Source organism: Pleurodeles waltl, chromosome 8, assembly GCF_031143425.1.
Source record: "Pleurodeles waltl isolate 20211129_DDA chromosome 8, aPleWal1.hap1.20221129, whole genome shotgun sequence".
In the NCBI taxonomy this organism is placed as follows: domain Eukaryota; kingdom Metazoa; phylum Chordata; class Amphibia; order Caudata; family Salamandridae; genus Pleurodeles; species Pleurodeles waltl.
The window spans coordinates 1,248,773,084-1,248,799,527 of NC_090447.1; the positions used below are offsets into that span (position 1 = coordinate 1,248,773,084).

General features: G+C 46.0%; 1 protein-coding gene across 2 annotated transcripts in view; it reads right to left on the reverse strand.

Moving 5' to 3' along the window:
* The window catches only part of PDS5B (PDS5 cohesin associated factor B), an 813,886-nt gene that overhangs the window by 712,875 nt on the left and 74,567 nt on the right, over nt 1-26,444 (reverse strand). For both annotated transcript variants that reach the window (XM_069205557.1, XM_069205556.1), the window contains exons 4-6: nt 19,121-19,207; nt 18,934-19,031; nt 10,432-10,558 (exon numbers count right to left, since the gene is read on the reverse strand). In XM_069205557.1, coding sequence (XP_069061658.1) covers nt 10,432-10,558; nt 18,934-19,031; nt 19,121-19,207 — 312 coding nt within the window. The remainder of the gene's footprint in view (nt 1-10,431; nt 10,559-18,933; nt 19,032-19,120; nt 19,208-26,444) is intronic.

Genomic DNA, 26,444 nt, shown 5'->3' on the forward strand with positions numbered 1-26,444 from the left:
GAAGTCGGTGGGACGCCGACTGATGATGGCATCCGCCCGAGGTGTTGTTTGGTGGAAAACTCCGCCAATGTTCAGTTGTGTGTTATGGTTTGGATGAGGAAGGAGGTCCTACTTGTCCTGAGGATGGGGAATTTAGGGGATTGTTTACGGTTAATTTGGGTGGGGGAGCAAGGGGTCTGGTGTCACATCACCACACGAGTCACACCACAGGTAGGCAAAGAATCACCAAAAGGGTGAAGAGCAGGGAGGGGCAGTATTAATGCTCGAGAGGGACAAGCCAAGCATGGCAGACGTCACAATATATAAGATAATTACTTGGAATATAACAGGGATGCATACCATGGCCAAGCGCTACAAGATTCACTCCTTTCCACACCAGAGGGAATACAGATCGCCCTTTTACAAGAAACACACCTGACGAGTAAGGAAGGCGCAGATGGCAAGGGCAGCTATATTATACAACGTACTCTGCATATGCGCAAGGGACTTTGATATGGATTCTGGCAGGAGTACCGTTTCAATGCTTGAGGCAGCACATTGATGCAGAGGGTAGATTTGTGGTAATACAGGGCAGGTTAGAAGGGCAAGATGTAATAATGGGGAGTATCTATGGTCCAAATGTAGACAAAACACAATTCTATGAGAGCGTATCCGGGGTGTTGGCCCCCTTCCTAACGGATCCAGTACCTATTGGGAGGGTTGGGGGGAGTGGAGGGTGGGACTACAATTGTGTAGCGGACCCGGTCTGAGATAGATCGCACCCACCCCTACCAGGGACACAGATTGAGAGGGTGGCCCGAGCTTTTACAAGAAGGCAAACAGAATGGGGGCTAATAGACTCATGGAGGAGGCAACATCCTGGAGACAGAGATTATTCTTTCCCTTCCGGTGTTTACAACTTACATGTCCGTTTGGATATTATATTATGTTCCCCAGTTATGCATGCTCAAGTACAGGCGTCAGAATATTTGACTCGCACCCTATCAGATCACAACCCACTGATTAGAGGGAGGTGTATATCAGAGGCCGTAGGAGCCCGACGAACGCTATTACAAAAGGTTCTAGAAGCGGAAACATTGCTTATGGTCAGAAATAAGACGTCAGGCACTGATGGACTCCCTACTGAATTTTATGATCAATATAAAGAAACCCTAGCTCCTAGATTGACCAACATGTTTAATGCGGCTAGGGCCCTTTGCATACTCCCTCAGACACCCTAATCATACCTGTGATAAAACCAGGCAAAGAACCCCAATGACAAGTGAGCACATAGACCGTTAGCAATGTTAAATACGGACTATAAAATACTCAGCAGGATACTGGCAACACGTCTGTTACCACACAAGACTACACTATTTCATGTAGACCAATCAAGATTTATCCCAGGTAGAAGCAGAGCGCATAACATACAGTGCCTGTGCCCAGTCTTGAGGGCCAGTGCAACTGGTAGACAGGAAGAAGCAGAACTAACAGTTGACATCGAAAAGGCCTTTGATAGTCTGGAGTGGCCTTTCTTATATAATGTGTTTGAGTGTATGGGCCTGGTCGAGGCGTATATTGCCTGGACCCGCCTGCTTTATACATGACCAACGGCTAGGGTCCGCACAGGGCGACATATATCCCTGACTTATAGCGCAGAGAGAGGAACCAGATAGGGGTGTCCCCTATCGCCCCTGCTGTTTGCACTAGCCCTAGAACCCCTAGCATGCTGGGTCCGGGAGGGGCAGATATTTAGGGGATTGGAAACAGACCAAAGAGAACACTGTATATCATATGCAGATGACATGCTCCTTTTCCCCCAGAATACCCGAAGAGACCTCCCAGGAGTACGGAATATGTTGCAGCGTTACAGAGCCCTCTCAGCACTCCAGGTCAACAGGAGCAAGTCTGGCCTCTTTCCCATACAGGCAGATGGTGAGCCCCCAGATGAGCTGGGGTATTTGCCCTGGCAACCTCGCACTATTACTTACCTGGGAGTTCACATATATCACACCACTAATGACTTACTGGAAGGCACTTTGGTAAAAGCCATAAGAGGCCTGAAAACAAGTATAGCATTTTGGTCTATGCTGCTGCTCTCCATGGCATGGAGAGTGACCTTACTTAAAATGGTAGCACTTCCGAGAATACTATATTGCTTTCTGACACTACCCCTCTGGATACCAAGGGCATACTTTAAAGAAATAGATAAGATTATAACACAATTCATATGGGGCAAGGGCCACACGCGAGTCGCTCTGGAAGTTCTACAAAGACCAACAACCGAGAGAGGAATGGCGGTCCCGGAGTTTGAGGCTTACTACTTTGCTGCCCAGTTGCAACGGCTGACACAGTGGGTGATGGGGCAGTGGACACCAGGACCACCACTCCCTATATTGACTCCACACCTCAAGGCGCTGAGTAGGGCAATATTATAGCTCCAAGACAAAGGTAGAAAACCTAGACCTGAATTCCAAGTCCTACAGCAGTGCTGGGCGCGACACCTTAGGAAGCTGAACACGAGAACTCCGTACTCCCCAGACTTTCCAATGGGTTTTTTAGATGAACTCCCACATGGGGGAGGAGAGGTGGGGAGGAGTGGGGGGGGGGGGTGAGGTTGTCCTGGAAGGGGCTACCGGCATGGGTGGAAGTGCGAGCGCTCTATGGCAATGGAATGCTCCTTCCTTTTGAGGACTTTAGGGAACAAAATGAATTACCTAGAAGCCATTTCCTACTACACAGAGCAGTAACAGACACCAATAAGAGTCACTGGCAAAGGGAAGAAGAAGAACCAAACCAATCCATCAGCTGTCAATACCTAGTGATATCATCAGGAAAGCATGAAGCAGTAAGCTGCATGTACAAGAGGTTACGCACAGAATTAATGAAACCGTTAGAGAGCCTGAAAACTAAATGGGAGGCAGACCTAGGCAACAGAATTGAGGACAAGGACTGTGAGAATATCCAATATAATGCAACAAAAGCCAGAAAAATGCCAGGTTTAAGTTGATTCATTTTTATATATTGCAAATAGCATATCTTACACCTGAAAAACTCAATAGAAAATATCACATACAAACAGCTCAATGTAATCGCTGCAATGAACTGCATGCCACATTCTTTCACATGCTTTGGGAATGTCCTCGGCTGGGAGGTTACTCGAAGAGCATTGCGCACACCCTATCGACAGTCCTAGATAAAGAGGTCCCTTGCTTAGCGAGCCGATGCCTGCTGAGCTGGTTCCACACATGTAAAAAACAAGATCACTGGCCGCTTCCAAGACCTAGCATACATGATTGGGAAAAAAGAAATAACCAGAAACTGGAAAAGCAAGTGGGCCCGAGTATAGATACATGGAAGTCAGAATTTACCAAGTGGGAGGGATACGAATCTGAGTTTAGACTCAGGGAGGCCAAGACAGGCTGCACTTCATTAGAAGGAGCACGGCCATGGGAGGCCCTAACAGATGCCCTCAAAGATTAAGCATAATGAGCAGTGACTTCTCCAGCAAGGATAGAACTGGAAAAGATCCAAACTGGTGAGACCATAGGGGTCGACTTAAATAAATAGGAACATCCCTCAGTAGCCACCTGCACCTTAACCCTAATAATAAAGTAGTCACACACACTGTGACTAGTGACAATACCTGATCCTCATCAACCAACCATACATGTAAAACCATAGAAAAGCGGTGATGTGACCGAGAGGCACCCACTAGAGGGGGGTGGAGGTATTTTGCAAGTTAAATAAATATCACATCAATAGAGAGAACACGCCAATCGAAGAATCAAAAGGGACAATGCAATATAAAATAAGACAAATTGGAAAAAGATACTAACAATAGAATAAAATCCAATGAGGATGAGCCATATAGTACGGCAATCCGGGGTTTTTTTTTTTTTTTTTTTACTTAACTAAAATTAGTTTGCCTTGGGTTCTCTTTGTAGTGTGTGAAAAGGCAAACCACCACCCCGCACTATGTGGCCAGACATAAGAAAATAAAACCTGTGTTCTGTCTCTGCATGCTGCAAATTCACAAAGGATGAATGGGCACCCGGATTACTTTATTATTATTATTATTTTTGGATACATGGACACGTGACGCTACGAATGCTTGTAGAATGAACAGGCACTTTGATTACCTAATGATTATATCCACTGATACACAGATACTTCAGAATATGCTCTGTTTGAGTACGTAGCTGCTTTATAGAACAGAATCTGAATTTGAGAACTTGGTTTCTTCCACATGGTACAAACAATTTTGCAGTAGTGTTAACAAGGCACATCACAGAAAACATGGAATAATGCCTGCGACCGCTATCAATATGTACGTAATTTTTCTCTTACCCACAACAACTATACGGAGTAAGTCCCCCAGAAGGATTTGTAAGAAATGCTAGAATGTATGATTTGTTATGACTGATGTGGCATCAAGCATGGTGCACAGCTCACATAATTCTAAATAGGGTTGCAAGTAGGTTTCGGACTACAAGGTTCAAAGACCAATGAAACAGTTTGGGCGTTTGCAGGCTAAACCATGAAGACCTTAGAAGCAGGAGTGCGTAATTTCCTTCGGTAGCATCGACCCGTGTTTTTAACCTTTGCTGGGGGGACGATAAACTAAATAAAAACATTAAGTGATATTGTAGGACATCCAAGACAAGTTTAGTTATAGATCCCTCCAGAAGACAAAGAGCACCCTTGAGTTTCGAGGTTGGGCCCACCTAGCTACCTTGTTGCATCTCAACAAGGACTAGATAATGAAGCACACCACTAGTGAAACCACAGTGTGTAAGAGTACTTATATAAAACACAAACATTGTCTAGAAGAGTACACTGTCCTCCAAAAGGAGTGTGTTCACTCTCCTTTTATCCACTGGCAGTACAAAATGCAGCCTGGCCTTGCAAAGGCCCGGAAAGGAACATGGTGACATTTCACCTCACCTCACCTCACCCCACCCCACCCCACCCCACCCCACCCCACCCCACCCCACACCATTTTTTAACTTCTGCTCCAGTCTTACCCAAGAATGGGAAAGTTATGTCAACAACCCTACCCACCAAACCACAGAAAGTAAGGGGAATGTTATCCTCACGCTCAATTAGCAAATTCAAACCTCTCCCCACCCTTGCAAATTCAAACCCTCTTGGCACTGCCCAAGGGATGTGCCACAAGCACGTCCACAGAGAGCACACCTATGTGGCCTTGACAAGGGAAAGAAAGGGAACAATCCAATGTCCACATTGAGTGGCTAAAGACCTGCAGAGTAAATTTGGGAGCATAACAACGCTTGCATTTGCATGGTCTGCTGTACACAAAGCATGTGCATAGTGGTCTCTTGTTTTTGGAGATGGGGATCTGTGTGCCTAAGGCCATGCACTACACACAGTGTCATTGTGTAAAAATCAGTGCTATGCAGTTGGGAAGCACAGCAAAAGGGAAAAAGATGTGTTGTAAACATGTGGTGTATCCCCGTTGCTTGCTGAACAAGATAAATCGCTGCAAATTAGGGGTCCTCACTCTATGGGGGGGGTGGACTAGGCTAAGTGTTTGCTACCAAACCATCTGCGCAAGGGCCAGTGGGTGTAAGATGCAGCTTTTGGGCAAAGGAGAAGCCTCCATACCCACTGTCATAATGCACATGGCTAAAGACAGTACAAAGTATGCCCTGTCCTGAGGTCAGCGTGTGTCAAAATGAAGCACCCTTGTTAGGACCATCATGCTTAAGACGCAAAAGCTAATCCCTTTCAAATTTCCAAGTTAAACTCTCATCCCTCCATTTACTGCTCGATTTAGTGTCATAGGTGGGCTCACCAATGCTTAATTTGCACTGGTGTTTGCAGGTTGGGCCCACCAGCCCTCCTTGTTTGGGATCTGCACTTTTTTCCCCCCTATTCAGACTGACCCACAGCAAAACAGAGAAACACACACCAGAGGGAAAGCAGGAGAAACAGAATGCAGAGAAAACAGTGACAAAGAAAGAAACTACGGATCAAAAAGAATACGAAAGCCTGAGATATAGGGACAGGGGCTGTCTGGTGGTAGATAAAAGACGCATGAGGAGGAATCAAGAATATGCAGTCTCGGTATTCGTCAACCCCAACATTTGAAGGTGCTGGTCATAGGCTTCTGAGCAAAACTATGAGCCTCAGCATTTATTCTTTCACAAATTAAGCACTGGATACAGATGACACAACATAACAATTAAGATCAAACATCACTCAAGGAGTCCAGGGTCCATACACTCCTAATTCACTGTATTCAAAGTTGGTTGTATTCAGAGGCTTGTGGGAGCAGTCTAACCTTGGGCAGGTCATAATTATGTATGTGGAAAGGTTCTGCGCCCTTAACCGAACTCACCAGAGACCAGAGTGCTCTGTCTGGAAGCATGAACAGGCGTTTTCCAGACTCTATACTTGACAGCTTATTCCTCAGGTAAGGCTTACCATCAGCACTGCCACTTACAACATCCAACTGAATATGGTTTCCCATCATGTCCAGTAACCACTCGATGAAGGACCTGGTTTTAGACCAGACTATAAAATAAAGACCACCCCCATTTAAAAGCAATTTAGGTTTGGCCAGGGTGTTGGCCATATACTCAAACCCAATGGTTAACAATCTTGTGTTTTAAAATAATAAAACATTATCTCTTCATAATAAAACAAACTTAACTTCCCATAATGCTTTCCCTTGGCAGGAGGTTAAGATATATCATTACAATCCTCCCAAAAATAAATTAAAAAAATATTTATGTTCTGTTGGGATTAGGAAGGATAATAGCAGAAACAATGTAAAATTGTAACTTTGGCAAGAAGCAGTCACGCAGCTCACATTTTCACTAGGAGAATCTGTCTGTTTGATATTTATGTTAAAACAAATGGCAAAATATCAGCCAGAAGAAATGACAATCTTTTGAGTCCTCTGTTGACACGGGCAAATAAGCTCCCTTTACATTACGGTTTATAGATACATGCAGTTTTACTGACACTGTACTCAGATGCTGAGTTTCAAATAAGTTACCAATGCATCGTCATGGTTTATCAGGTGAGATTACAGGTCTTAAAAACTGAAACTTATCATGGTGAGAAACACATCAATAAATTCCACCCCTGCTGTGCACTTCTTCCAAACAAGTGCAGAGATACAGGAAAGTGTACATGATGGAGATGCATAAGAAGAACCACCATGTCCCAGTGGTAAAAAAAATCAAAAAAAAATCCATGGTCCTTTGGCCAAAACTCACTGATCCTCCTGAAAGAGAAATTGTGACTAAGTTACTGGAGTCCAGTTTCCCAAATGGCTCATGCAAGAGCAAATCCAAGACAGATCCAAGTCCCAGAGAGGGCTTGAATCCTTAACAGGAAGAAGATAAAGCATTGAAATGCTGCCTAAAAGCTTAATTCTTCAAAGACACTTCAAAAACTGTTTTATATAAGATGAAACGGTTAAAAAACTAACATGAAATTATGCATCTTGGGGAGTAATATATGGGCGTTGCAAAGTCCAATATCCATATCTCCTCACCCCCCCACCCCCCCAAAAGAAAATCTGATATAATACGACCACTGATGTTGTAGGAAAGAACCCTCTTTTTGGCATGCATACCCCCACTTTTTGCATGTTGTCAGTAGGTTTTGACTGTGTGCACTGGGATCCTGGTAACCAGGATTCCAGTGACTGTGCTCACGCCCTTTAAATTTGGTTGCTTGGATCACAGACATCCCACATTTGGCAAACTGATGCCCCCTTATAAGTCCCTAGTATATGGTACCGAGAGCTTTGGGGCACCAGGGGTTCCCCCATGGGCTGCAGCATGTATTATGCCACCTATAGGAGCCCATGTAAAATGGGTCTGCAGGCCTGCCATTGCAGCCTGCCTGAAAAGGTGCATGCATCCTTTCACTACAGATCATTGCACCAGGTCACTATAAGTCAACCCTATGGTAGGCTGTCCTAGCCCAGAGGGCAGGGTGCAGATATCTGTGTGTGAGGGCACCCCTGTATGAGCAGAGGTGACCCCACGAACTCCAGCTAAATTTTTCTGAACTTTGTGAGTGCGGGGACGCCATTTTACACGTGTACTAGACATGGGTCGTTACCTATGTCCACCTACACAATGGTAACTCCAAACCTAGGCATGTTTGGTATGAAACATGTCGGTATCATACCCCAATACTGTTGCCAGTATTGGCAGTATGATTCCATGCACTCTGGGGACTCCTTAGAGGACCACCAAGCACTGCTCCTATCAGTTTGCAGGGTTTTTTCCAGGCAGCCCGCGCTGCTGCTATCCTACAGACAGGTTTCTGGCCTCCTGCTGCTCAACTAGCTAAAGCCCAGGAAGGCAGAACAAAGGATTTAATTTGGGAGAGGGAGGCAACACCCACTCACTTTGGAAATAGGTGTGACAGGTCTTGGGAGGGGTAGCCTCCCCCAGCCCCTGGTATGCTTTGGTGTGAAACTGGGCAATTGAAAGTGAAGTAACCACTCACCTGTCCATCACCAACCCAGGGGTGGTGCCCAGAGCTCCTCCAGGTGGCCACTTGATTCTGCCATCTTGAAACCAAGGTGGACAGAGGTCGCTGGGAGCATCTGGGTGGCCAGGTCAGTCAGGTGACATCCCCCTCCTGATAGGTGGTCCCGCTGCTAAGTGACCAATCCCCCTTCTAGAGCTATTTAGGGTCTCCCTCTTGGGTGGGTCCTCAGATTCGACGTGCAAGATTCCAGCAGCACTCCTCTGCAATGTTTACTCCATCTTCTGGCCACAGGAACCGCAACTGGACTTTACAGGAACATACAATCTGCAGCTCCTGCGACGACTTCACCCCCACACTATTGTTTCTCCGGCTCCTTCCACCAACTGCAACATTTCCCCAGCTGTGCATCCTCGGAGGGTGGCAACTCTTCAGTCTGCAAAGAGAAGCAAGAAGGAATCTCCTTTGGCGTGAAGGAGTCACTCCCCTGCATCTGCAGGCACCAACTGCAACAACGACCGGCCATGTGGATCCTCTCTCTTGCAACGCTGTGTGGATCCTGCAACACAGGTGGTGGTCCCGAGTGGCCCCCTCTACCAGCTGTCCAACTTTGAAGGTGGTGAGTCTTTGCCACTCCTTGCAGGACAGTACCACAGCACACGTGACTCTTGCAGCTACCAAGGTTTGCTGGCTCTCCTTCCAATGGATCTTCAGGCTGTGTGTAGCCCCAGCCTCCAGCATTCTTCCCTGCAACTCATACTTTCCTGCCTGCTGCTCCAGCGATGTTGAACTCCTTTCCAGGTGTACTGAGTGGGCCTCACTGCGACTCCTGTGCCTGTTGCCTGTGAGTTGCCTGTGGGGGCTGCATCCACAACTTCTCGCTCTCCTTACTGCTGGGACATCGGCTGCATCACTCCTGGAACTCTTCTCCTGCTTCTGTGCTGCATAGCCAACTCCTGTTTTCATAGTCAACCTGGTCCTGCATCTCCAGAAGGGTGGGTAGTGGCTCCTGCCCCAAACAGACACTCCAACCTCAACTGGACTTGGTCCTCTTCATTTGTAGGTCCTCTTTTGTCAGGATCTATCTTTTGTTTCTTCCAGTCTTGTTTGGGTATTGCACAGTCCTTCTACCAAGTCTCTCTGTGGGTTTAGGAAAAAAATAAACAGATACTTGCCTCTTCTCTCCAGGTTGCTAGGGCGCATTCCATTTTTTCAGTATATGGTTTGGTCTCCCCCTAGGATCTCTATTGTTTACTGATATTTCACTGTTTTCTATTCCTTTTTATGCTAGTTTCCGATTGCTTCTGTACTTACCTCCTATTGGATTATTGCCTATCTAGTATTTCAGTGATTGTGTTACCATAATAAAGTACCTTTATTTTTGTAACACTGTGCACATCTTTCATGTGTGCAAGTATTATGTGACTACTGCGTTATTGCATAAACTTTGCATGTCTCCTGGATAAGTGTTGGCTGCTCATCCACAGCTACCTTTAGAGTCTAGCTTCCTATACACTGACTGCACCTCACTAATAGGGGATACCTGGACCTTTTATAAGGTGATAACACCATAGGTGCTCACCACACACCAGGCCAGCTTCCTACAGATGTGACTCCCATAAACAATTTATTTAGGTCAGATCAGAAAGGTTCACTATTACTACAATGTATATCAGTTTAAGGGAGAGTCAAGTACACAGAGTAAAACACTCCAATAACAAGTAGATGTATGCTAAACAAGGAAGGACATGAAGCTCTCACACTATACTGGATCAACATTTCGGTCTGGTTTAACATTTTATACTTATGTGCCTGAACTCTTTAAACATTTATTGTGAGAGGGCTCTAAATGACTTGTCGCCACATCAATGCAATTTGCATTTGAACCAATCTTCATCTGGTTAACTTTTCTACATATGATTTTAAGAACATATTTCTCAACAAATAATAATCTTCTTCATCAGGACTTGCCTTGTGTGCAGGAACCAAATTTACTAGAACTGTATCTAGGAGTTCTTGTGACACGGTATCACCTTCACAAACGATAGAGCTCATCAGATCCACCATGTGCATATGAACTTTCTGATTATGTCCATTGCTGAAATAAAATAAGCACAACATATTTAAAAAAAGAAAATACAAAAGATGTGAATAAATGGTTTAAATGACAGCCCTCTCCACCCAACACAACCACTCCAGAGAAATGGGTGGTGCCAATTTAACAGCAAATTCAACCTATGACAAGGGAAATGTTATTTAAGCACTAACCGTCAGATAACGTTGTGCACAAATCCAAATAATTATGCATGGTTGGATTGGTTACTTATAATTGTTTATCTTTATTTGTAGAATCCAAGTTAACTACTGTATGAGTGGCAAGGGATGAGCAAATAGTCACCTTAAAAGAATGTTGAACATTATTGCTGACTATGAGGACGACCCTACTGCCGCCCCCCCCATAATAAGTCTAATCTGCACATGTTAAGACAAACATTAAGCTGCACCTCGCAAAAGCCACGGGTAACACAAGGCTAGATCAAAGATAGGTCCTGGTAATATAGAGGGAGGAAAGTTATTTGTAATCCTATTTCTTCATCGGAAATGTTGTTAATGAAGTCAAACTCTGGACAGTTCTGCTCATCTTCAGATCACAAACAAGTTTTACAGAAGATTTTTCTCTACATTTTTTGTTGTTGTTTTTTAATAGAGAATAGCTGCAGTGTATCTTAATGTACTTCTAATTGTATTTCATTTAAAAAGAAGCCAGTCCATGTCACAAACTAGGGAGCAAAATACATCTTGAACCCATTTTAAGGTCTTAGCTGTTGAGGCTTTTCCACCTGCAATGCTGAGCCCTTTTGACATTTGGAGCACTTCACGCTACACTTCACATGACATAACTTTTCCCCACAAAACATATCCAGATCAAATGTGAGCCACTGGCCATAGTGGTTTGATACATTCCAGTTACGGGGGCCAGACCAATGTACACAAGTGGGGTACCGTTTTATTGGAAGAAGTGTAGGAATTCTTGGTGGGAGGAACTGCATGAAGCTAAAAAAATTCCATCAGGTTTTCCTCACAGAAATGTGAGGAAGAAGTTATTGTAGTCATCTGAGATCTGCTGGGAATTCGGGGTAAGAAAACGTGGGACCCACGCACGGCACACTAACCTCCACACTGCTGGGTGTCTAGTTTTCAGAACTATATAGGTTTGGTGGGTTTCCCTGGGTGGCGGGCAAGCTCGAGCCTCAATAGTGCAGCTATTCACCTTGGCAAATAAGAGGAAATTTTGACTTACCTCCAACTCTGACAGTTCATTTGCCAAAAACACACACAAAAAAAAAAATCCTATCGCTGGCCATGGGGATGCTACAGGCAGGCACAAAGACTATCGGAGCCTTAAGGGTGGGGGATCGGCCCAATGCCAGGCAGCCCACACCCACTCCATATTCCTCGTGTAGTGGGCTTTCTACTCCCCTGAGGCCAAAATTGTGGTGAACTGTTAGGCCTGATATGGGGTGGGGGCAAAGCTCTATGCCAGAGTGAGCCACCCCACTCCTTTAAGAGACCATTTTTCCTTGTGAGGTCTAGTGTACTTTTCACCCCTTTGGGGTGCAGATTGGAGGTAAACTCCCCCCAATCTGCCCTAAAGGGGGCAGGGCAGAAACAATGTTGGGCCCTTTTTTGAGTGGGGAGACAGACCCATGCTTCGCCAGGCCAACCCCCACTTTTACTTTTTTTTCTACTTCTGACCACTTTTCTCTGGTGTTTAGCTAGATGTTAGCCTTGTCCACCAGAGGGGCAAACAGCAGATAAACACCTCCATCCTTCAAATCCCCCCTCAACCCTCCATGAGGCAGAAATACCGTTATGCCCTGGGGTGGGCCCAGGCTCATGGGTAGCAGTGGACCCCCTCCAAAAGAGTAATTGCATCACTCGCTGGTGTTCTAGTGCACTGGGTATGTATGAGGAGGCATAAATGGGGGTAAACCTCCCCTATCTGCCATCCCAGGGTTTGGAGGGGGGTAGAAAGTCTATTATAGTTCAGAGATCACAGGCATTTGCCCATCGAGAGGGTTGAAGGGAGTTGGGAGGTTGCCATGTGACCACCCAGAAACAACATTATCCCTGGTATCCAGTGGAGTGGATTCAACTCCATGTCCCATATGATCCCCACCACCACCATTCAAAAGTGGAAGCAGACTAGGTTGTTAGCAAGGTCTGCTTTCATTTTTGTTTTGTTGTGGCATCAACTGACGGAGCATGCTTGTCACGGCAAAAAAAAAAAAAATCTCAATCTCTGGATACAAGGGGCTCTTTTCTCTTGCCTTCAGACTGATTTTTAAAAAGAAAAACGTTCTGGTGTTTCACCAGAAACGTTTTCCTTTCCATTACGGTGGACAACTTGCTGGCATCTACCACACTGTGAAGGTTGTATGGTGAACGTCAACTGGATATGCGCCTTACTCAAATGATTGAAGAAAAATATCTAGAAGGTTAAAAGAAATGAATATAGATACGTAGCAGCTTTTAAGAGCTGAATTAAGAAAGATGTTTAGGGTAACCAGCATTTCCAGTACCTCATCACACCACGTACATGTAGCTGCTTAATCTTATTTTTGGCTACAGAAACATTTGGCTGTCAGCCAGAGCTCACGTAATCACGAATAACTACCGAATTACTAAACTCTGGCGATGCTTATTTGTCTGGTTAACAACTGAACATTTCTGGATGAATCCATTGATGCAGTCACTCATCCATCCACCCATATACTCAATTACTCATTACCAAAGTTAGTCACTCATCCTCGGACGCATGCATGTACTATTACACCCAATAAAGTAGTCTTACATATAGTCACACAAACATCCACAACAAAAAAGGTACTTCCAGTTATCAGAAGGCTCTTTTCTGCTAGTTTGTGTGGGGTGCAAGACAGCTTCAGGTAGGCATTTGACTGCTAGTCTGTGAGGCATGTAACAGAACTGTCCAGTGTAGAAAACTGTTACTTGATGAGGGGTAAGAGAGCGCTACTGGTGCTGTGTGACTGCTAGCCTGTGAGGGCTGTATTCACTGGTGGCAGTGAAAGAGTACACGTGTGAAGAGTGAGGGTGCCATTTGGAAAGTTAGACACTGAGTGTTATGAGTGATGGCAACAGTATATAACAACTACTGTATGGGATGTGAGTTCTTCGGGTAGTGAGTGACTGCTGATCTGTGAGAGTTGTTGGCACTTATGGTGTTTTGTTCTTCCACCGGTAGGCGTTCAAGAGTTCTCCCTTGTGTTTTTGTTGAGGCTAGAACTGAAGCCACGCAACGCAATTAACGAGGGACCACTCTTGCAGTAATCATTCCTAAGTGGAGCCCTCTTCTGCAATGTACTCTCCCTTGTGAGGCTGCCCAAAGAATGGGAAGGCCTTAAAAGACCAGATTGGCCATTTATTTTCTTTACAGAATACTTGCCAAGTGCCCATTAGCAGGCCTTTCAGTCCACAAACCACCAGCACATACTGTTCACTAAACCCACAAACTACACAGAACTGTATGCGTACACTTTCATCAGATGTCACCAGTCAGAACATAGACACCTGCAATGGGAGCCTTTGTGTGTCAAGTCATTCAAACCTTGCTCTGTGCATCTGCCCCCGAGTTCAGCAGCAGTTCCTCCCAGCTGCTCTCCCGACTTGACCCCAGTCCCACTGTCCTGACCTAAAGCCACTTTGGATCCTCTACAAGTACAGTGTGCAAGAGCAACAAAGTGCACTTCACATGCAGATAACATGCAGTACAGTAAACTTGACACGAGCAGATAGTTCACGCAGCTTCTATCTTAGAATATGGAGTCTGGGGTGTATCATTCAGCATTGTACCAGCCCTTTTGCTGCTGGCACGCATGACATGCCACACTACTACTGTTTTTTTTAGCATCGTCTGGTACTGTTAGAACTTGTGGTGCCACAGCAGAGAGCACTGGAGGGCATGGACTGTAGAAGAGCTAGTTTCTGCTGGGGCAATGGGCAAAGCCAATTACTCTTCAATGCATGTGATTAGGCAAATGCTTTAGGAAAGGTGTGTGTAGAAAAACCCGGGCTTTAGGAGTTTAAACAGTTACAATTGGAGTATTATACACCTCTTATTTCTAGGTTGAGGTCACCACCTGAATGGATGCAAACTTATCACCAAATACAACGCTTTATCACTTGACTCTCTGAATACCACAAACAGACAATTAATTATTTAGTACGTGTCCAGCCATGCGGTTACTTTAACATATTTTAATGCCCACACAACTAAATAAGAATTGCAAATGTGCATACTGAAAACAAGACCACACAATCCCTATCCTGAAATAAAGATCTCTATAAAAAGGCCTCAGCATTTAACAATGCAACCTACTTTATCTATTGCAGAATTCACCATGCAAAGGCCCTTACTATTCTATTTGAGAAGGGGTCTCCATTAGCAAAGTTTGCAGCAGTTATGATCTATGGAGCTACTTTGTAGGAGGGATAACAACTGCTGTCCCAGCAAATGCCTGTAAAACTACAACTCCCCCACCAAATGCACCTCATGAGATGTTACAATTGTTTTCAATAAATAACAGTAATTAACGACCTGCCATCATTAAATAACTCACATTCAAACACAAAAATAATACTGTATTAAAAGGGATGCTCTCCATAATGTTGATGGTAAGGGTATACGTAATGTCAACATTAATACCACGGTTCCTGGTGTCAACTGTCACCTCATGTGCAAGATCATGAGCATTGCATTTGGTGGGCAAGCTACTGTTTTTATGACGGAGCACGAGTTATGGTTTGTGTAGCTAAGCATCATTGGCAGATTGGTATGCGTTTTTCAGATCTGGCAACCACATTTTCACATGAACTATGTTCAAAGGGAATTTCGGAGGTTTTGTTATAAGCCAACACTAAGGTGTTATGAGCAAAAGAAACCATAACTTTACTTTTAAATTGTTTTAGACTTTTACAATTTAAACTTAGTGTAACCCAATAATACAGGCTATTTACATCAACTTTACGAAAAAACATTCATACATTCAGTACTAAACTGCAACGGTAATAGTATAGCGAAATTATTTACATTCCATAATGCGCTTCCTGGTGGATTAACCTAACAGCAAATTCCTCAATTTTTTGACTATCCTCGAAGCATTAGACTAGATCTGGAGATTTTTAATGTTATGCCACCACACACTCACAGGTGGTATTATATGGCTCTGTACTGATTCCATACCAACCCGCAAGTGACAGAAGAGCACATTTAAAGGCCACTCCTGGGCGCAGACGTCAGTTTCTTGTCTTTTCCCTTTCCGCTTCCCTGGATGCTTAGCACAAAACAAATATTGGTAAAGCTTGCTGAATTCCAACTTGGGACCTTATTAGACATGTCAAACAAAAGCCATTTCACAAAACTGGAAGATGGGAGAGGAGTGAAGAATCTAGATTTAGACAGAGTACCCACCAGAATGAACATCACCAAAGGTATGTAATTAGCTATTCTGAAGAATATATCTAACTACAGATTACTTGCTTTTTGAATGGATATCAAAAGCAGGACCTCCCAAAGATGAAGATCTATGGAATGGACTATGAGCGAGCAAAGTGACCTTCTCGTCAGACTTGGCTGTGAAGGAAGCAGTGCTTTATCAATGCACCAACACCAATGTCGCAGTCTGCCAGATAGCAAGACAACAGCCCTCCTGCCAAAGCCATTGTAGGAGCCATGGACCTGAATAGAATGGGCTATCAGACCATTACACTACAATGGAATGGGCTCAAAGATCATCGGGGGGGGCGTGTTTCTTGGAAAATGCCTAATAGATCTAAAAACACACAAAAAGCTGATAATCTTACTTAATAGCGTCCGGTATGATAAATATAGGACCTCCAAGTCCTTTTAGGGACCAAACAATGAAGAATCTCCTCGATTTTTGTGAGGGGGGGGGGTGACAGGGTTGGTGAAAAGGCAAAATAAAAACAGGTAGAAAATTTAACTACCCAATGAGCAAGGGAGTCACAATCTTAAAACAAAAAGGTCTCAGCATCAATTTGTCTGGTAAGGAGGTGAGAAAATCCGAGATGGTGATGGAAGTAGTTGGGGTGGGGGAAGAAATTTAAGGCAGAGCTTCCACCCTTTTGATCATATGTAAAAGCCATCTGTCGGACGTGATGGATTGTCAACCGGGAAGAATTGCTAAATCCTGCCTTCTACCGGTTAGGTGAGTTGCTGAGGATAAACAAACAGCAAGGTGGACAATGATGCAGGCAAAGAGGAGCTGGAGGACTGTGCCCTGCTAGCCTGTGATTTGTCTGTGGGTGCTGCATCAGTAGCCACAAAAAGGGTGTCTGCTGCATCAGTGGCTGAGAAGGTATCAGTCAACTAGGTTCTCTCTCTGAAGTAGCTCCTTAGTTTGTAGATGGAGGAATTGTTTTGCAGGAGTCAAAAGCCCTAAGGAATGCGCTGTGGCATTACAATCTTTAAATCTTTCCAGTGCAAAGTCCACCTTCTGTAAGAATAGTTAAGACCCATCAAAGGGAATGACCATCAGCAATGCCCGCACATCGCCGGAAAATTCAGTCGACCTCATGCAGTTGCGTCTGCAAAGTAAGATATTTGTACTAACAGCACTGCAATGCAAACTGTTGTGGCTAGGCCAGTACAATGATCTATTTAGCAGCATCCTGGTCATCATGGATCGTCTGAGCCGAAGAGGCCCCAAGGTATTCAGACTCTAAAGTTGTTGGGCCAGGTTGGCGAATCACCCTCAGAACAATTATCTTATTCTCAATGGAGGGTTGAGGCAAATCTAATAACTCAACTGCCCTCCTAACCACCACTGTGGATGAGGCACTTTCTTAAGTTGGTAGGTCCGTGAGACAACTGGAGCTGTTTCAGGGGAAGTGTCAAGCCCAACAGCACTTATAAAGTCAAGTTACAAGGCACCATCAGCATAATGAGGGAGAAGTAAGTCATTGTCAGTATCCTGGGGTTCTCCTCGTTGTGGCACAGGATCAGAACCAAAAACGAGAATAGAGCCTCCACGCATAGCTGCGTCTTGGTAGAGGCACTGGGGTACAGTCAGGCTGCATAGCAACTGTTTTCTGCTTTTGTGATCTTTTAACGACACATCAGTCAAGCTCAGACCGACATCAGTATGGTAAGACATAGTTGTTCTCACCAGGTCGTCTAATAGGGGCCAGTGAAGTCTGTACTGACACCTGGGTGATGAGAAACAACATCAATCTTGCAGCCAGTGTGAAAGTTTGCATTGGAGTCGGCACTGGCCAGGTTATGGGTGAGAAAGACACTGCGTCAGTACGGGACTGTGTCAGACATCTGTTTCCTGTGGTGTCGGCAAAGCAATTGTGTTGTCTTCAGTGTGGCATTGTTTCCAAGCAGAATGTGCAAGTCTTTTAGATTCATTAAGGTTGGGAGTGGAGCTTTGGATCCATATAGGAAGCCGTGGAAAGAAAGAAAGAAACTGACATAAGCACTCAGACGTGGTGCTTATATAAGGCTTTGTTGCATGACTTAATCTTTTGCTTTACACACTAATCAAATTAACTTTCATCAGTATAAATACCAATCAATTCTTCTGTATATCAACTATTCAGCTTGATTTTTTTTAAACCACGGATTGTTTTCACAACTAAAATAAGGTGAGCACAAATTACAATAAAAACATATTTCAAGGAATAAAACAAAAGAACATAAGTAGTTGCTAATCAAACTATACAGTGAAAAAATCTCACAAGTGTTATCCAACGAGGTATTTAGACATTATGCGACTGTCAATACCAAGTAGGATGAAAACTATCAACCTTTTTGTCCTCAGCACACCAGAAGATCAGTGGCCCTCATTACACACATCAACAACCCCAAACTTTAGGACACTTATCCACTAGGACCCACTGGACATTTGAAAAAAAACAGTTAAGAAAGACGTACAAAACTATGCTAAAAATCAAAGGTTATGAAACAAACAATGACACGGGACTTTCAATGTAAAGGGAATTCCAATACTTGATCCTGTATATTCTAGGACCCTGTTTATGCAATTCAATGAAGCTGGTTAACTGCAGCTGATAATTACAAGACTACCCTACTTGAGTCATTTTCTTAGTTTGGGAACAATCAATACTACTTTGTTTGGAAGAACAAATTAGTTTTCTCTTTTACTAGGAAAACACATGCCACAATTGTAGGGAAAGTTTATATAATTAGTAAGGGCTTTCAAGACCCATCTTTTCGCACAGAGGGTGTAGTGATCATGTAACTGATGTAAACTTTTTCTCTGCCTTGCTGTACCCTTTTGTTGATATATGTGCTCTGCTTACCAGAAATTATTACTAGCCATTTCCCATATTGCAGGCTACAAGCATTAAGCATTCATTCATTCATTGAAATGTTAGCTGTAGACCCTTTGATTGTAATTAACTTACTTTATAACAGAGAAAAGTGTTCGGTACAACTGGGTAAAGATATCATTGCTATCTTCTAGCTCGAAGCATATGTTATACGATTTAACCCACGCAATGTTCTAGGAGGAAAGGATAAAACAAGATATCAGACAAAAAGCAATAAATGGCAATCAAAAACAATAGATAAACAGAAAGTCATTAGGCTTACCTCTAGTAAATAAAAATATCGATTGAACTGAGGACTCTTTGTATCTTCCAGTCCCTTCAACTGCCTTGTGATAAACATAAATATGTCCTAAATAAACAAAAAAAGAAAGGTATTACTCTGGCAAAATCAGGAAAACTTTACTTTGAAAGCTTTGTAGGCTATTTTTTCGCCTGGAAACATAATCAGACTATGCCATAAAAAAAATATTCAACAACCATGCTAGCTCTCAGTCACGGCGGTCATCTTCATTAGACTGAAATATCTTCTCTAGTAAAGTTCATGTGACATTTTATAAAGAACAATGGATATCAAACAATGAATTAAGCCAATGTGGTCTTTAGCTAGTCAACGAATTTTCTGCATTTACCTTTCCACTCTCCCTGCATAGAAGCAGACAAGTGTTTATGAATAAATGCAACTTCCATGATGGTGAATAGAATAAAATGGATTTAACTACTTTCTTAGCTTCGTCAATAACAATGGACTAGAATAGCTATCGCATCCCACAACAATGGGAATGAAGGTAAAATTTGCAATAAATACAAGAGAAGTAGGGCCTGAGTAACTTTACTTTCTGCTTATCAAATAAGGATTCAGCTAGACATCATGGCCTGCTAAAAAAAAGGGGAGGAGGTGTTTTAGTTACCTACTAGTAGTCAGCAGTAGGTAGTTATAGTTAGGACCTACTTTCCATAGAAAAAAGTGTAGGAAGCTGGCTCTGCATACACTATATCAAAATGAGATATAGTGTGCACAGAGTCCAGGAGTTCCCCATCGGCTTAACAGAGGCTAAAGTAGATATTACTAATGCTCACTTTTGTGGTAGTGTGGTCGAGCAGTTAGGCTTCTCAGAGGGTAGTGCAAAGCATTTGTTGTACACACACAGACAATAGAAGAAGCACACACTGAATGACCTAACTCCAGGCCAATGGTTTTTATATACAGAAAAAATATATTTTCTTAATTTATTTTTAGAACCACAAGATTCAAGTTGCAGGTAAGTACATCAATAGATTTGTATGTCACACATGGATCAATCATACAGTTCTTGAAACATTGGCAATAATCTGTTTTAAAAATGGACAGTGCAATTTTCAGAAACAGGGGGGGGGGGGAGAAAAGTTAGATTTTTTACCTGTAAGTACAACACTTACAATTCTAGTCTCTGGGGTTTAGGAAATCCACAGGCTGGGGTTCAAGTTAACCCCAAACACCCACCACCAGCAACACGGGGTGGGCTGGGTGCAGAAGTCAAAGTGTAGGCATGTATGCAGACTGGGGACACTGCTTCAGATCTGCAGGCAGATAAGAAGCCGTGACTTCGGAGGGCAGACCTGTGGGGTTTAGAGGAGCACTGGGGGTGGAGGGGCACAAGTAGGCACCAAACATATACCCTCAGAGGCACTGGGGCAGTCGGGTGCACACAAGATGGCGGGTCTCCAATGATTCTCTGTGAGGCGACCCCGGGGTGTCACTCAGAGGCTGCAGGCGAGGTCAAGGGGGTCATCTCGGGCACACCACCAGCTGGGAGGAGGGCCGCCTGCTGAATGTCGTGTTGGTTTCTCCAAGGCCCGAGGGCTGCAGGTGTGGTGGGTCATTTGATGTTGGTTATCTTTGTCCAGACCTTTCGCGGTCAGGAGGCTCCTTTGGATTCCCTCTGCAGGCGTCGTCCTGAGGGGGGGTGGAGAGGTTAACACCTGGTGGGCACTTGCTCAGAACCGCCTGGGTATCCTCTCTAGCTGGTTGGGCCACCTGGACACGGGCGTCGGGTGCAGAGTGGTTACGACTTACGCATTCGGAGTGAGGTCGGAGTCTTTAGTTGTTGGTTTTTTGTTGGACAGGGCCGCTGTCCACAGGAGTTTTTGGTCCTTTTGAGTGTTCTGGAGCTTGGCAGAGGTCGCTGGTCCCACTGGATGTGTCGCTGTTTTTTTTAGCAGGTTCTTTGAAGCAGGAGACAGGCCAGTAGGGCTGGAACCAAATCAGTTGTCATCTTCCTTCTTCACTGCTGGGGGCCTCAGCTAAGCAGTCCTTATTCTTCTTGTCAGGTCGCCAGGAATCTGATGACTTGTGTTCAGGGAGGCTCTTAAATCTTAGATTTAGGGGCGTTTACAGGGGTCAAAGGGCAGTAGCCAATGGCTACAACCCTGAGGGTGCCCACACCCTCCTTGTGCCAACTCCCTTTGGGGGAGGGGGAGAACAAAACTGATCCTATTGGTCCCTGTCCTCCAAACCAAGTGGAGGATTCTGCCAGGAAGGGGGAGGGGGTTCACCTCAGCTCTGTACACCTTAGGGGTGGCCCTTGCTGGGGAGGTCACTCCTCCCGGTTATCCCTAATTTTCCTAATGGACTTGCCGTCAGAAGTGGGGCTTTGTCCGGGGGTAGGGCAGCTCCACTAGCTGGAGTGCACTGGGGCACAGCAATCCGAGGCTTAAGCCTTTGAGGCTCACCACAAGGTGTTACAGTTCCTGTGGGGGGGGCGGGGGGGGGAATATGAAGTACCTCCACCCAGGACAGGCTTTGTTTCTGATCATAGAATGCACAAAGGCTCTCACACCATGTGGTCAGAAAATTGTCTGAAAAAGGCAGGCTGGCACAGACTGGTCAGCTCTACATTAGCAGTTTGGCTAACACACAGTGGGCATCTCTAAAATGTCCCCCAAGTTCATTTTTCAATAAATCCCAGACTGGTAACAGTGTGGGTTTATTGTGCTGAGAAAATTGATATCAAACTTCCCAGCATTCAGTGAAGCCATTATGGAGCTGTGAAGTTCGTAATGACAAACTCCCAGACTATATACTCAATATGGCTACACTGCACTTACAATGTCTAAGAATGGACGTAGACACTGTAGGGACATATTGTTCATGCAGCTATGCCCTCACCTGCGGTATGGTGCACCCTGCCTTAGGGCTGTAAAGTCTGCTAGAAGGGTGACTTACCTATGCCACAGGCAGTGGTTTGTGGGCATGGCACCCTGAGAGAGGTGCCATGTCGACTTGCCTTTTTCTCCCCACCAGCACACACAAGCTGCAAGGCAGTGTATATGTGCTTGGTGAGGGGTCCCCTATCAATCAAATCAATCAGTGCTTGTAAAGCGCAGCTACTCACCCGTTAGGGTCTCAAGGCACTGGGGGGTGTATACCAGTGAGGTATTTAAAAAAAAAAAAAGCAAAGTCTTCAGTTCATTTGTGAAGCTGATGAGGGAGGTGGTTTGTCTGATGTGGAAGGGTAGGGCGTTCCAGGCGGTGGCTGCGAGTTAGGAGAAGGAGTGTCCTCCTGTTCTGGTTTTCCTGATGTGGGGTATTTCTGCGAGAGAGAGCTGGGCTGAGCATAGGGCCCTGTAGGGTACGTAGAGGTTCAGTCGCTGCTTCAGGTAGGCTGGTCGGGTGTGTGGAGGGCTTTGTGTGCGTGGGTGAGGATCTTGAAAGTGATTCTTTTCTCTATGGGGAGCCAGTGTGCGTAGGTGTTGCGAGATGTAGCAGTGACGGGGTAGGTCGAGGACCAGTCTGGCGGTGGCCTTCTGGATGTTTTGCAATTTGTAGGTGAATTTTTGTTGATTCTGCCGTACAGTGCATTGCCACAGTCCAGTCTGATGGTGATAAGGGCATGTGTGACGGTATTTCTATGCTCGAGGGGGATCCATTTGAAGGTCTTGCGTAGGAGGCGGAGAATGCGGAAGCAGGTGGAGGTGACTGAGTTGATTTGATGGTACATGCTAAGGTCGGGGTCCAGGATGATTCCAAGGTTGCGGGCTTGGCGGGTCTCTGGCCACCAGGAGTCGCCCCATGCGTTGGGTTGAGGGGCCATGAAGAGTACTTCCGTCTTGTTTGTGTTGAGTTGAACGCAGCTGTTGCTCATCCAGTTGGCGACTGCTTCCATGCCTTAGTGGAAGTTGTGTCTGGCCTTGTCGGGTTCATTGGAGAGGGAGAGGATGAGTTGGGTGTCGTCAGCGTAGGAGATGATGTTTATTCCGTAGCTTCAGATGAGGTTGGCTAGCTGGGCCACGTAGACTATGAACAGCATGGGGCTGAGGGAAGATCCCTAGGGCATTCCACAGGTGGTGGGTGTGGGGTCTGCGAGGAAGAGGGAAGAGGGGGGAGCGAGTCTCACTCGTTGCATTCTGCCAGAGAGGAAGGATTGGATCCAGTCGAGGGCCTTGTCTCTGATGCCGGCTTCGTGGAGTCTTCTTATCAGGGTGTGATGGGAGACTGTGTTGAAAGGCGTGGAAAGGTCTAGTACGGTGAGTGCCGCCGTCTCTCCCTCATCCAATAGGGAGCGGATGTAGTCCGTTGTGGCCAGGAAGGCTGTTTCAGTGCTATGGTTTGACCAGAATCCGGATTGGAAGATGTTGTGGTCTTCTATAAACATGGTGAGATGGCTGTTAACTGCTTTTTCAACGACTAACAGGCAATGGAAGTAGAGAGATGGGGCTGAAGTTTTTGAGGTTGGTGGGGTCTACCGAGGATTTCTTGAGGAGGGGGTTGATCTCGGCGGGTATCCAGTCGTCGGGGAAGGTGGCAGCAGCTAGTGAGCGGATGATGGTGAGGAGGAGCTTGGGGGCGATGGTGTCTTCAGCTCTGTTGAAGATGTGATGGGGGCATGAGTCCGTAGGGGACCGGGAGTGTATTGACTTCATTGTTTTCAGCGTATCTTCGGTGGAAAGGGGTGTCCATGTGGAGATTGGTGGTTTGTTGGTGTCAGGGTTTGGTAGAGGGGGTTCTGGACGTAAGTTGCCCTTATTGAAACTGTCGTAGAGGGTCTTGATTTTGAGGTGGAAGTAGGTGTTGAGTCTGTCACAGAGGTCCTGTGAGGGTGGGATGTCCGTTGTTTCACTGCTGGGTTGGGCTAACTCCTTGATGATGCTGAAGAGTTACTTGCTGTTGTGTGCCTCAAGAACTTCCGGCCCATCTCCCTGCTCCCTTTCCCGGCAAAAGTGACCGAGAAGATTGTCAACAAACAGCTGACCCACTACCTCGAAGTCAACAACATCCTGGACCCTTCCCAATCGGGTTTTCGCAGTAACCACAGCACCGAGACCGCCCTCATCGCCGCCACTGACGACATCCGGACCCTGATGGACAAAGGAGAAACAGCCGCCCTCATCCTCCTGGACCTATCAGCAGCCTTTGACACGGTCTGCCACCGGACCCTATCAGCACGCCTCCATGACGCCGGTATCCAAGAGAAGCCCCTGGCCTGGACCACATCCTTCCTCTCCGGCAGAACCCAAAGCGTCCGCCTCCCACCCTTCCGCTCCAAAACCACCGAGATCATCTGCGGCGTCCCACAGGGATCCTCCCTCAGCCCGACACTGTTCAATATCTACATGGCCCCCCTCGCCCACGTCGCACGACAACACAACCTCAACATCATCTCCTACGCCGACGACACCCAGCTGATCATATCCCTCACCGAAGATCCCCACACTGCCAAAGCTAACCTCCACCGAGGAATGAAGGCCGTAGCCGACTGGATGAAGGACAGCAGACTGAAGCTGAACTCAGACAAGATGGAGGTCCTTATTCTCGGACCCACCCCATCAGCCTGGGACGACTCTTGGTGGCCCACGTCACTAGGCACAGCCCCGGAACCCACGGCCCACGCACGCAACCTGGGGGTCATCCTCGACTCCACTCTCTCCATGACCAGGCAAGTCAACGCCAGCTCCGCGTCCTGCTTCAACACCCTCCGTATGCTCCGCAGGATCTTCAAATGGATCCCCCTCAACACGAGAAAAACCGTTACCCAGGCCCTCATCACCAACAGACTCGACTATGGGAACGCCCTCTACTCACGAATTACAAACAAGCCCCTGAGAAGACTCCAACGCATCCAGAACGCCTCGGCCCGACTCATCCTCGATGTCCCCCGCCGCAGCCACATCACACTCCACCTGAGAGGCCTGCACTGGCTCCCCGTCAACAAAAGGATCACCTTCAAGCTCCTGATCCACGCACACAAAGCACTTCACAACACCGGGCCCACCTACCTCAACAACCGACTCAGCTTCTACACCCCCACCCGAAGCCTCCGCTCAGCCAACCTCGCCCTCGCCACAGTCCCCCGCTTCCGAAAAACCACCGCCGGCGGCAGATCCTTCTCCTACCTAGCCGCCAAGACCTGGAACACTCTTCCCACCATCCTACGACAGACCCAGGACCTGCTGGCCTTCAGAAGACTCAAGACCTGGCTCTTCAACCAGTAGCACCCCCCCCCCCCCCCCCCCCCCCAGCGCCTTGAGACCCTCGCGGGTATGTAGCGCGCTTTACAAATGCAGTGATTGATTGATTGCTTTTGAGGGAATTCTGTCTTGTATAGCCTTCTTTCTGATATTTCTGCTGAGTTGGTGGTGTGTGGTGGTGGCGGCTCTGAAGTTGCTGTGGGTTTCTGGGGATATGGTGTTTGTCCAGATTTTCGAGGCGGCGACAAGTGCGTCTCAATTCTCGGCGTTCGGGGAGTAAACCAGCTGGCTCTTTACATGGGGGAGTTGTTCTTTTTGAGGGGGTCTATGGGGTTGGTGCAGGGTGGCATAACATGCTGCACCCCTTGGGGACCTTCCCTGGTCACAGGGACCTTGGTACCATGGGTACCTTTTACAAGGGACATAAGCGTGTGTCAGGGGTGTGCCAATTGTGGAAACAAAGGTACAGTTTTTGGGAAAGAACACTGATGCGGGCCTGGTTAGCAGGATCCCAGCACACTTTCAATCAAAGTTGGCATCAACAATAGGGTGTGTGTGTGTGTGTGTGTGTGTGTGTGTGTGTGTGTGTGTGTGAGAGAGAGAGAGAGAGTGAGTGAGTGAGTGAGTGAGTGAGTGAGTGAGTGAGAGGGAGAGAGAGAGAGAGAGAGAGAGGGGAGGGGGTAGCAGTGCCAACAGTGGAACTTTCCTACAAAAAGCTTTTGACTTGCCTACATCTTTGGTGCCATTTGACAAATCTTCATGAAATTTTACACAAAAAGTGACTTCTAGGGTCTTGTTGAGCATGGAATGTTTCGGGATGATCAGTCAAGCGGGGCCGAGAAAGAAGGGGGAGTGGAAAAGTTTGTTTCCCATGTTAATTCCCATAGACGCGCGAAGAACATCTGTTCGTGCATGTTCCGCTGCAGATTCATATGCTGTGCATATGTCTGCCATCTAGTGTTGGGCTCGGAGTGTTACAAGTTGTTTTTCTTCGAAGAAGTGTTTGAGTCATGGGACCGAGTGACTCCTCCTCTTCGGCTCCATTGCGCATGGGCATTGACTCCATGTTAGATTGTTTTCCCGCAGAGGGTATGGTAGGAGTGAGAGTATAAAGAAAAGAGATGTCCACGCAAATGAAAAAA